The sequence below is a fragment of the Sapajus apella genome, unplaced genomic scaffold, assembly GCF_009761245.1.
Source record: "Sapajus apella isolate SASKATOON/1434 unplaced genomic scaffold, GSC_monkey_1.0 scaffold52, whole genome shotgun sequence".
NCBI classification, from domain to species: Eukaryota; Metazoa; Chordata; class Mammalia; order Primates; family Cebidae; genus Sapajus; species Sapajus apella.
Genome location: NW_022436992.1, coordinates 14403515 through 14416447, shown reverse-complemented (window position 1 = coordinate 14416447; position 12933 = coordinate 14403515). Strand labels below are relative to the sequence as shown.

Genomic DNA, 12933 nt, shown 5'->3' with positions numbered 1-12933 from the left:
AGTAACTGGGACAGCAGGTGCGCCATGGTGCCTGGCTAACTGTGACAATTTAAGAATGGGCAGTTTTTTTGACTCTCTTCCCATAGAGGTGGCATCTATGTCCCCTCTCCTTAAAACTAGGTGGACTCTACCTGCTGTGATTAGTAGAATTTGGTAGATGCGACTGCCAATTCCCAGGTTCATAGGCCTTAAGAGTCTGCAGCTTCCACTTCCTGTGTCTCGGAACACCTGTCCTGGGGAAAAATAGCTTCCATAAGAGAAGCCTCACTACCCTGAGACTGCTGTGTTGTGCGGTAGTCCAAACAGATTCATGGAGAGGAATCAAGATCTCTCTCCCCTTTTCTCCTGAGCCAACATCTTTGGCAGAGCTGTCAGCCAACAGCCAGCCCCAGTCTGCCAGCCGTGTGAGCAAGCAGTCTTGGAAGGTGATTCTACAGCCCCAGCTGAAACACTCCAACTGATGCTGTGTGAGCCGAGAAGAGCAGCCAAACTGAGCCCCCCCTTATTTATTTATTTTTTTAATCGCAATCAGATATTCGGAAATGCAGTCTGATGTCAGCAAGGCACCTGCGCCCAGCCAGAACCGTGCAAGGACAGAGCAACACCACCGCCTGGCTGTGCAGAAGGGCTGGGGCAGGGTCGCTGTGCCTCTCAGCGGCCTCCTTGCTGCCACCGGTCTCTGAGCCTTGGGGCGCCCGAGGCACCACCTCCTCTTTGGGTCAGCCCAGCCTCTTGGTGCCCTCGGAAGGAAGGGAGGCAGGGCTGCAGAGGGGTGAGCCGGAGGTGGGGCCCCAGTGCACACACATGCAGACTTTCCCAGTGTTTGGCTTCGTTCGTTCTCCTCCTCTGCTAAAATGATCAGTCATGTGAAGCAGCCGCCAGCCAGGTGGACAGGCAGCGGTGCTGGGACGCTGCCCGCCGGCTCCTCGGATCCGGAGGCCCCGTCCTACTTCTGTATCTGGAACAGGAAGAGCCGCAGGTTGATGTTCTTGGCGGTCAGCAGCTTGTTACACTCCACGGAGTCAATGATGGGCAGGGGCACCTAGTCCGTCTCGTTGCTCTCGTTGGTGAAGACAAAGTGGTAGATGACGGGGCTGATCCTCACGTCGTCGTAGGGGCCTTTAAGCAGCAGGAAGGAGCACTCTAGGGGTGCCGTGACCTTGCTCTTGAGGAGGAGCTGGAAGGAGAGCGTGCGCTTGCAGGACAGGTTGGGGTTGCGCTCTGAGTCGTTGACGCGAGCCTTCAGGACCCACGTCTGGTTCAGCACCGTGAACCTGGGCGTCTCGTAGTACAGGCGCGTGATGATGTCGCCTGTGCGGTACGGCCGGAATTGGACCTCTGTGTAGCCGATCTTCTCGAAGCTAAGCAGGCTGAAGATGCTGTTGTACAACTGCATCTCCTTGCGGTGGCTCTGGTCCATCTCATCCAGGATCTCCATCAGCTCGTTGCCTGTCTTGGTAGGGTGGGCACAGGCAGCCTCGTGCACTGTCAGCTCGTGGAAGGGGCCGTGCCAGGGGCAGCCGATGCGCTTGTACTTGCACTGGGTTACCCTGTCCTGGCATTCCTCTTTCTGGTGCCTCTCCAGGAGGGAGTGGGGAAACTGGCGCAGGCAGAAGCCACACTCTGAAGGCAGCTCGCTCACGGCTTTCTCCGCGGCCAGGTTCCGGCAGCAGAGGCTCTTACTGATCTCATAACGACAATTGGGGCACGTGGCCTGCTCCTCCTTCAGCCAGGCATCTGCTAGTAGGTGGATAAAACAGCCAGCGCACATCAAGTGACCATTAGTACACTGGTACACGGAGGCCTTGGGCAGGTCCAGCACACGGTGCAGCACTTCTTTTTTTTTTTTTTTTTTTTTGCATTTGCCAATGGAAGCTTTTACTGGGGGACTGGGGGTGGGGCTGAGGGCCTGGGAAAGGCACATGGTGGCAGTGGGGTCTCCCTCGGGCAGGCGCTGGCTCTGCAGACAGCTCCCTCAGGTGACCCTTCTTTGGCACTGAGCTGGGAACATGGTGCCTGCACTCCTGGCTGGCAAGCAGAGGCCTGTGCGGCCCGGTGGCGGCTGGCAGTGTAGGCTGGCGGGGGGATGGCCCCAGGGGCTGGATTTGGCACCAGTGGGAACCGGGGCCCCATGGGACTCAGAGGCTGGGCTGCCCCTGCTGCTGGCAGGGTAGTCACATTGGCCATGGAGATGGCTATGAATAGGGAATCCAATAAATTAGGCAGTGGAAAAAGGCGGCAAGGGGCCGAGGGCTGGGCTACGCTCTCATTCGGAAGGCAGCGCTGTGCATCCCTCTCCCTCAGGCTCTCTGGGGCTCCTGGGGGGAGAGGATGCAGGTGAGGGGCTCTGACCATGGGTTCCACCGGGGGGCTTTTATGGCATCTCATGGGACGGAAGCCTCGGCTGACCACCCTCGGGGGATGGAGCGTGGGGTCTTTGAGAGACTGAGGAGGGAATTGTGGGGACTCCAGTCTTTGGAGGGAGGCTGCCGGCAGTGCCGGGGCTGTGGTGTGAGGGGTCCCTGGTGCTTAGCTGCGCTGCTGTGTGGCCAGCACTGGGGCCCCCTGTGCCCCAGCTCCCTCTGTGGAGCACAGTCAAGGACTCACTGCCCTGGACAGGGCCCAGTCACTGTGGAGCAGCTCCCCAGGGAGCGGGAGGGATGGGGGATGGGGGGAGGGATGCAGGGTGCCACCCTCCATGGCTACTTTCCCAAGGGCGGGAAGGGTCTTCTAAGAGGGCCAGGCATGCAGGACAGGGTGGGCGTGGGTAGTTGCTGCTGTCTCCTTCATGTGATCCGAGCTTGGGATCGGGGCAGGGGCCCGGGAGGGCCTTGTCAGGTGGAGGCACCCTGGAGGCCACCAGGGCCTTGCGGACTTGGTGCTGGTGCCTGTGCTGGGGCCACAGCCTCGCCCAGGATCTGGCAGAGCTCCTGGAGGCGCCGCTGCATCTTGGGAATGCCCGCCAGCTGCTGCTCCAGTCGCTGCTTCTCCTCGGTCAGGCTCAGGCAGGCAGCCGAGTCCAGCTTCTCGAACTTCCACCCGCCCTCCCCATCGAACTGTAGCAAGTGTGTGTGGTACTTCCACAGGGAAGGACGGCGGGTGATGGAGAGCAGAGCGATGCCTGCGTCCTTGGCCGCCTGGCATCTGTTACCTTCATTGGTAACAACACAGCAGAGGAGGGTGTGGCCAAAGGGCAGAGCCAGAGAAGAGACCGCAGAGGAGTTGACAGCAGAACCTCTCGGCAGCCAAGGTGTGGGGCTGTTGAATGACTTGCCTAAGATCAAACAGCCAGTAAACAGTCCTGCCCTTTCTGCCACACTGCGTTCCTTGGGTCACGGAGTCCTCTCTGCAGGTTACTCAGGCTCCCAAAGTGCTGGGATTACAGGTGTGAGCCACCATGCCCAGCCATGCATCATGATTTTCAAAGGCCAGCTTCCTGACTGTTCCTTGAGCTCCTTGAGATTTGTGGAGTTTACTGTGCTTGTGAAATGCAAACTGCAAATCACTCAGACCTCATAATGGATAGGCCTGTGACCCAGCCAGGCCCCTAGGTATCCGGTGGTCTGTCTTTCCAGCGAAGGAACAGAGTGGTGGAGGTAGAGACTGACTGCTTAATGAAGATATCAGAATTTGCGTAACCCAAAATCGGGCTCCCATCAAAGTAGTGGTTCTAGGGCTGCAACCTCTTCCCAAAGATGTTGTAACGCTTGTCTTCAGGGCCAGTTTCTGCTTTTCATTTTGCTTTGCTTCTGGCTAAAAATGGGATGATCCTGTTGCCACTGACCTTACTTCCCAGTCTTTTCTTAAACTCTTGAGTGTTTGTAAGGAAATAAAATCTATCTTCAAAGAAAAAAAAATATATATATACATATTTCTGGTTTTAAGCCATTAAGTTTTGAGATAGTTTGTTACGTAATAATAGACATCAGAACTATAGTTAAAGCAGATGCTGAAGGGAAGATGTTTTTATCATTCATGGATATCACAAAATATGTATATTTAATGCATTTCAAAATTTTAATTCTAACCAATACAATTCTTTGGAGTTTACTTTTCTTGTTATAGAAATAGCACATTATAAATCACCTACTGGCGAAACCCAATCTACTCTTGTTATTTTTCCATATTCTGTTCTAGTCTTTGCTTCAAGTGAAAATTTAATTTGTAATTAAATAGGTAATTATGGAACAGATATGGCTTAGATTTCTTGTGCCATGTCATTTTTAGATGGGATTGGCCAATGGAAATCAGACAGTAATTAGGGTGGTACGAAATTAGTCATAGCTTGCCTTATTTATTTATTTATTTATTATCATTTTTTGAGACAGGGTTTTGCTGTCATCACCCAGGCTAGAGCGCAGTGGCGTGATCTTGGCTCACTGCAGCCTCTGCCTTCCAGGTTCAAGCAATTCTCCTGCCTCAGCCTCCCGAGTAGCTGGGATTGCGGGAGTGCACCACCGCGCCGGGCTAATTTTTGTATTTTTAGCAGAGATGAAGTTTCACCATGTTGACCAGGCTGGTCTCGAACCCTTGACGTCAGGTGATCTGCCCACCTCAGCCTACCAAAGTGCTGGGATTACAGGCGTGAGCCACCGTGGTTGGCTTACCTTAACACTCACTTGCTTTCACTTACTCACTCTTTGCAATAACTCAATCTGGAAGTTTGATTTTACAGATGGGAGGACTAAGGCATTGTAGAGGTAAAGAAGGGAATCCAAGGTCTCACAGCTAGAACATTAGGGAATGTGTCATTACAGTGGTGGAGAAAACGAAAGTAAAGCGAAAGCAGTTTACCAGGTGCCCACACACAGAAAACTTCCAACCAGTAAGGTGGGAGCATTTCCAAATCTGAGATAAATGAGACTGCTAGATGCCAAACGGATTGCTCCTCCTTAGGAGAATCTGAGTGTATGGAAAATTATTTAAGGACCATTGAAACCACTTTCGGCGTGTGCTTTGGCAATAGCTCCTCCCCAAAAGCATGCAGCCAGCAGAAGATCTGGATACCACATCGACTGAGATCCTAAATGTGCTTAGGGAAGGGAGTCCCCACCATGGAACCTGTGTCCTGTGCTTCTAGGGTCTTCAAAATCAATAAAAATGAGCAGGTAATTGAAGGAGAAGGAAAATAAAGCACAAGGGAGGTGATTTAGGGCTTTGTAGAAATGCCTCTGTTACCCATTTCTGGGGTTTTGTTGCTGGAGCCTTTCAGGGGAAGTGTGGATTTAAAACAGTCTGATAGGCCAGGTGTGGTGGCTCATGTGTATAATCCCAGCACTTTGGGAGGCTGAGGTGGGCGGATTATGAGGTCAGGAGTTTGAGACCAGCCTGGCCAACATGATAAAACTCCGTCTGTACTGAAAATACAACAATTATCTGGGCCTGGTGGTGGGTGCTTGTAATCCCAGCTACTTGGGAGGCTAAGAGGGAGAATTGCTTGAATCCGGGAGGTTGAGGTTGCAGTGAGCCAAGACCGCGCCACTGCACTCCAGCCTGGGCAACAAGAGCAAAACTCCGTCTCAAAAAATAAAATAAAATAAATTGAAACAGTCTGATAGCCCAGCCTGGTGGCACAGACCTACAGTTCCAGCTATGTGGGAAGTGAGAAGGGAGGACTACTTGAGCCTGGAGGGTTTGAGGGTGCAGTGAGCCAAGTTCACACCACTGCACTCCAGCCTGGGTGACAGGGTGGAGCCCTGTCTTAAAAAAACAAACAAAACAAAACAGTCTGATTTGCAGGCATAATTAAAATAGCATTGACATTGCTGCCATTTTCTGAATGTCTGGCATGGGAATGCTCATTTTCCCAGTGAAACCCATTGCCTGTAGCAGCTTGGTCTACCCCGACAGCTGAGAGAACCTGGAGGCATGCTGGTACCATAACAGGCTAAGGCTTGGTTTGCCCCCTGCCTCTGTAAAAGAGAGGGCTCATCTTCTATCCTTATGGCCTCCATCCCACCTTGCAGAACTTTATGCCAAGCGGAGCAGATGTCATGGGTAGGAGCCACTGATCTACTTGATGGTGACACAAAACTGCTGGGACATGTGTTGAAAAACATGTTTTATAGAGCAGCAGAAGCTGTTCCAGGCATTGCCTTTGCAAAGCCATTGGGCTGGTGCTAGGCTAGGGCTTGCTTCATTGCTGGGTTCCTCCTGAGCAGCCCTCCTGGCACCCAGGGGCAACCAACCATCTCAGGAAGGCAATGGCTATGGCAGACCAGCTTGCTTTGTTCAGAGCACTTTTTGCTGTAATAGCCACAATTGTTTCCCAGAAAAACCATTTGTCACAGGAACCCTGTCACTTAGAGCTTTGTGTGTGCATTTTATTGAGGAACTGGCCAGAACATGCAGCAAGAACCTGACTTTGCCTGACAGAGGCAGATGATATTAGGAGTCTACTGAAGATGTAGGAAGCAAAGCTTCTCGAAAGACACTAGTATTTGGAAACTGCTTCCTTCTGTGCCCCTTTGGGAAGTTTGATGCATTGGACACTCGTAGATACCCTGCATCCATACCCCTTCCCTTTCCCCTTCCCAGCAGGCTCAGACTTCCAATTGGGACTTCAGTGATTGCAGCTCTAAGCCCATCAAGGCATGCCAGTTCTATCTTCCGGATGGGCATGTGAACAACTCTAGGCTATTCAGGGCGAATCTCAGGACTTTTGCTGGGATCTTAAAGCAAAGAATTTTCTGCTGCTTTTAAAAGGGGAGCATGCAGCCCCAGGTGTTCCTCTGCGGAACACAGGGCCCCAGGCCTGTATCCAGGATGCCACTACCATGTGGAAGACGGCACGGAGCCAAGCAAAGCAATGGGTCCTGGCAACATCGTTGAGCTGTTGTATGCAGCCTTCCTGTGGACTTTTCTGTGATGTGGGCCTATGCATTTATTTTATTGTTTAAGCCAGTTTGAATTGTGTTTTTTGTTTCTTGAAACTGAAACCATCCTAACTGGTACCCTTGGGATGCCAGTCACTACTTCTATCTGAGCTGTTGGATGGTCAGAGACAAAGCTCCAGCCCTTGGCATGGGGGAGACAACTTGGTAACCAAGGCTAAGCCCTTCTGAGAACACAGAACTGAAATGCTCAAAGCCCTTCCTGTGGGCTCCTCCAGAGAGGCAGCCCTGAGCTGTACATCCCAGTAGTTGCTGGAAGAGGTGGGACCTAAATTCCCTGTTTTGAGGGAGTGTACCATCTGTTATGCCCATTTGACATAACTGAGGCTTGAACAGCGAATTCCCTAGTGGGCTACATTTAACTACTCGTGAAACCATGGAAGCCTAGATACCCTGTAAATAATCACAAAGATCCTGTCCTCCCATCCCCATTCTTCCTCCATCCCGACCTAGTAATACCAGCAGCTCAAAACACTGCCCCACTTCCTGTTTTTGTTTTCTGTAGCTCCTTCCCGCCAGGTTTACCAGATGACCATGGAGATAGGCGTCCAGGTCCTGTCAGGCGCCCTTTGTCCTATCAGCCTCAGGCAGCTACCAGCCTGCCAGCCCCACCCAGTGTGCAACTCCCTGACTCGAAGCTGGGACTCTCCCTTGCCCCAGAATCTTTGTGGGTCTCTTGTTCTGTTCTCACCTGATAGCTCAAAAAGTTTAACTGTCCTCTGTGGTAGATTAAAAAAGAAAGAGGTGGGGAGAGCAAGAACATAAACTGATTTAAAAGTTAATACAAGCTAGCATGGAGGCTCAAGCCTGTAATCCCAGCACTTTGGGAGGCTGAGGGGGTCAGATCACCTGAGGTCAGGAGTTCAAGACCAGCCTGGCCAACTTGGTGAAACCCCATCAGTAGAGATGAGGTTTTTAGTAGAAAAAATACAAAAAAAGTTCATTGGGCATAGTGGCAGGTGCCTGTAATCCCAGGTACTTGGGAGACTGAGGCAGGAGAATCGCTTGAACCCAGGAGGTAGAGGTTGCAGTGAGCCGAGATTGTGCTATTGCACTGCAGCCTGAGCAACAAGAGTGGAATTTCATCTCAAAAAAAAAAAAAAAAAAGCTAATACAAAACTGCAATAATGTACATAGTTTGGTATTACTAGTTCAAGAATAGTCATCAACTCACTGGAACAGAATTGAAAGTCCTGAAATAGACCCAAGGATATATGATATATAGGAATTTACTGTGTGGTAAAAGTGACATTTCAAATCACTGGGAAGAGGAACTGCTCAACTGTGTGTGGTTTTGTCTCCCTGGGAGCACTTAGCAACGCCTGGAGACATTTTTGGTTGTCACAACTGAGGGGATGCAACTGAAGTCCATAGAGGCCAGAGACACTGCTACACATCATACAGTGCAAGAACGGCCTCCCACAGCAAAGAATTATCCAGCTCAAAGCGTCAGTAGTGTCACTGTGGTGAAGTCTTGGGACACATGGGATCGTGGGAACAACTGGTTGGCCATTTGGGAGAGAAAAACAAAGTTAGATTCTGAATCATACCACAACATAACTAATTTCAAGTTTGATAAAAGATAAATTTTAATAAGTGAAATCATTAAGAAGATCCATAACAAGACTTAGAAGAAAACACAGTTAAAGTTATCCTTTTGGTGTAAAGACTTTTCTAACCACACAAAGCACAGATGTAAAGGAAGTACTCAGAGATTTAACTGAATAGTCATGAAAAAACACTACACAGAGAGTATAAAAGACTAATGAAGGGCCAGGCGTGGTGGTTTATGCCTGTAATCCCAGCGCTTTGGGAGGCTGAGGCAGGCGGATCACGAGGTCCAAAGATCGAGGCCATCTTGGCTAACACAGTGAAATCCCATCTCCATTAAAAATGCAAAAAATTAGCCAGGCGTGGTGGTGGGTCCCTGTAATCCCAGCTACTTGGGAGGCTGAGGCAGGAGAATCGCTTGAACCCGGAAGGCAGAGATTGCAGTGAGCTAAGATCACACCGCTGCATTCCAGCCTGAGTGACAAAGCAAGGCTCTGTCTCAAAAACAAAAACAAAAACAAAAAAAAACAAAAAAAAACAGTAAGAGCTGTGGCATGTGAGACAAGGAATTACTATCTTTAATAGGCAAAGAGCTCATAGAAATAAGTCAATAGACTTCTGTAGAAAAAATGGGCAAAGAAAAGGTATGACAAGGAAGGTTACTGAAAACTAAGATGCATGGACAGTAACCCATGAAGAAGGTTCCGTTTTCTGCAGTAAGCGGAGAAAGGGAAGTTTTACCTGTCAAACTGGCAAAGATGAAGAAAATGATAAAACCCCAATTGTATTAGAGGGCTGAAGAAATGGGTACTCTCATATATTGTTGGAAGGGTGGAAAGTTATAACATTTTGGAGAGCAGTTGTCAAAATAATAAATCATCTTAAAAAGGAAATAATCATGAAAGTGTGCAAGAAAAGAAAAACCCTACCAGAATGCTCATTGTAGCACTGTTATAATAGAGAAAGACTGGAGAAAACCTAAATGCCCAGTAATCGGTGGTCAATTACATATTCATTCAATACAATTCCTTGTAGTCCTTAATGTAATAACGGTATAAAAGGCGGGGGGAAAACAAATAAAAAATACTGTAGTCATATCATATTTTTGTAAAATAAAAACATATAGCTATGTTCACATGAGCAGAAAAAGGGCCAGATACCAAACAGTTGACGGGACGATCTCTGGTGGGGGGGATTATGGACTACTTTTTCTGTATTTTCAAAAATTTCTAAAAGATACTGTTTTGCAATAAATATAAGAATGCTATTTGAAAATTTTAAAGTGAAGAGGTGTGGAGTACTAACTGGGTACAAAGTGCACTCCCTAAGCACCTGCAATCTTGGTTTCTGGTCTTGGACCAGGCCCTTCCCCTCTTCTTCTGTGACCTTGGTTTTATCACCTGTAAAATGGGGCTTAGATGTTCTCAGACTCTCAAGATCCTATCATTTAAAGCTCCTGCTGTCGAAGGCTGTTGAGCCCCCTGAGGATTTTGTGCCAAACATTTGCTCATTCTTCTCATGCATTAATAGTCACAAGTGTTTTTGTTTTTGTTTTGAGATGGAGTCTCCCTCTGTTGCCCAGGCTAGAGTGCAATGGTGAGATCTTGGCCTCGCTGCAACCTCCACCTCCTGGGTTCAAGCCATTCTCCTGCCTCAGCCCCCCGAGTAGCTGGGATTACAGACCCATGCCACCACACCCGACTAATTTTTGTATTTTTAGTAGAGACGGGGTTTCACCGTGTTGGCCAGGCTGGTCTCAAATTCCTGACCTGGGTGATCCACCATCCTTGGCCTCCTAAAGTCCTGGGATTACAGGCGTGAACTACTGCACCTGGCCAATAGTCATAAGTTTCTGATAGTTGATTTACCCACAAAAGACTTACACTCAAGTCTCTCCTTTCATTGGACCTTTGCCCTAAGGCAAACACAAGGTAAGGAGGTAAATGGACCCATGTTAGAGCTGAGCCAGCTGAAGCCCAGGAAGAGGGACATCCCTTGGGTTTAGTGCTTTCCTGTCTGAGGCTGCTTTAACTCGATTCTGCCAACCCCAGGGCCTTTATGTGGACAGGAAACCAGAGCTGCTTTATTATTAGGTTGCTAGAGAAAATGGGGGCAGTTCTGAAAGGAGAAAAACATTCGAGCGACAGAAACAAAAGCAGTTTTTATCAAACTAAAAGCTAATTACAAAAAGATATTTGGAGTCAGTGCTCTGATAGAAAAGTCCCCAGACTACTGGGAAAAATGATGGTCTTGTTGGTTGACAATTAGGGGAATACCATTCAAGGGCTCAATTTGTTCACCTGCATTGACAGGTGGAAAATGGAGGTAGCTGGAGTATCCGACTCTTTTTGGCTGAAAAATCTAAGATTTTTATTTTGGACAGGGATTCTTCAAGGCCTTCTGCCTGTGCCACATTCTGCAAGATTCAAGAAGATGAGAACAGAAGAAATAGGGTTCTAAGGACTCCATCCATCCAAGTAGCTCATTGCTATACCAGTACTGTCCGGTAGAAACATAATATGAGCACACATGCAACTGTAATTTTCTCTAAAAGCCACATTAAAGAAAAAAACAAGGGCAGGGCACAGTGGCTCACACCTGTAATCCCAGCACTTTGGGAGGCCGAGGCGGGTGGATCATGAAGTCAGGAGTTCAAGACCAGCCTGGCCAACATGGTGAAACCCCGTCTCTACTAAAAACTACAAAAATTAGTCAGGCCCAGGGGCAGGCGCCTGTAATCCCAGTTACTTGGGAGGCTGAGGCAGGAGAATCGCTTGAACTAGTGAGCTGAGATCCCGCCACTGTACTCCAGCCTGCTTGACAGAATGAGACTCCAACCCAAAACAAAAAGAAAAAAGAAACAGGCAGTCTCGGTAAGGTGAGGTGGCTCATTCCTATAATCCTAGCACTTTTGGAGGCTGAGGTGGGAGGATTGGTTGAGTCCAGGAGTTTCAGCCAGCCTGGGCAACATAGTGAGACCCCGCCTCTACAGAAAAATTAGCTGGGCACAGTGGCGTGCCCGTAGTCCTAGCTACTCAGGAGGCTGAGGTGGGAGGATCGCTTGAGTCCAGGAGTTGGAGGTTGCAGTGAGCTATGATCATGTCACCGCACTCCAGCCTGGGTGACAGAGTGAGATCCCATCTCAAAAAAAAAAAAAAAAAAAAGAAAAGAAAAAAGAAACAGATGGCATTAATTTTAATATACGCTTTAACCTAATGTGTCAAAAATATTATTTCAACACATAAGCAACATAAAAATAACTGAGGGACTTTATATCAGTTTTCGGTACCAGCTTTGAAGTCTGGCATATATTTTCCAGTTAGAGCACATCTGAATTGGGATTAGCCACACGTCCCGGGCTCATCAGCCTCAGTGATTAGTGCTTACTATATTGAACAGTGCAGCTTTAAGTCCAACAAGACAAGCAGGGCTTATTTCCCTCTTACAGATAGAAAAGAGGCTCAGATGCCTACAGGTGTCCCTTGGCTGAGCAGGAACCCAGGCCCCAAGCCTTCGGGCTCCCTGCAGGCAGTTCCTCCCGTTCTCCACTTCCCTTCACAGCCTGAAGCACAGTTCTGGCTTCCTTGCAGCTCGTGGCCCACTGGGGAGGCAGAACCGACTTCAGCTCCACTGTAATGACTACCGTGACTGCAGTGGAGCCGGGCTTCCAAGCAGGGAGGGGGCCGTGAAGGCAGGAGGAGACAAGGACAAGTTATCTCTTTGCGACAGAATGACTTCGGCTATGAGCTTCGTATGGGCAGGGCTCCCCAACGAGCTGCTCAGGCAACAGATCCCCTGAGACGTTTCTGAGGAGCCACCTGCCAGCTTGCTTTCTCTCTTTTTTTAAGACAGGGTCTCACTGGGCTGGACCAGCCAAGGCTGGGCTCAAGTCCACCTATCTCAGCTTCCAAGTAGCTGGCACTACAGGTGCACACCACCACATCCTGCTAATTTTAAAATTTGTTTTTGTAGAGCTGGGGTCTTACTATGTTGCCCAGGCTGGTCTCAAACTCCTGAGCTCAAAACAATCCTCCCACGTTGGCCTCCCAAATTGCTGGGATTGAACCACCACCCCCGGCCTACCTGCCAGCTTTCTATACCTTTAACTCATGGTGTTCATCTGCACACAGCGTTTCTTTCTTTTTTTTTTTTTTAAGATGGGGTTTCACCATGATGGCCAGGCTGGTCTTGAACTCCTGACCTCAGGTGATCCAGCCACCTTGGCCTCCCATGCACACAGCGTTTCATGTTTCCATAAGGCTTGGCCCCTCCAGAGAGACTCGAAGTGCCCAGCAGAAAGAAGAGAAGGCATCCATAAAAACAACAATAACATTCATACAAATATGGGAGCAGTGCATGGCTACCCAGGCAAAGTGAGTCTACCACTGGCAGTGCAGTATTTCTCCAGCATCTGAGTGGCAAGTTGGATATGAATCATTTCCCATATCGGGGCGGGCATTCTCCACTGCCCCCAGGCCATGTGCTAGCC

At 49.2% G+C, this 12933-nt stretch overlaps 1 protein-coding gene across 1 annotated transcript; it reads right to left on the bottom strand.

Moving 5' to 3' along the window:
• Window positions 1–550: 550 nt before the first annotated feature.
• Window positions 551–1822, bottom strand: LOC116527021 (cysteine and histidine-rich protein 1-like). Its single transcript, XM_032243761.1, is given in 1 exon segment — window positions 551–1822. A coding segment is annotated over 1 exon segment (825 nt). The 5' UTR covers window positions 1772–1822; the 3' UTR covers window positions 551–946.
• Window positions 1823–12933: the final 11111 nt, after the last annotated feature.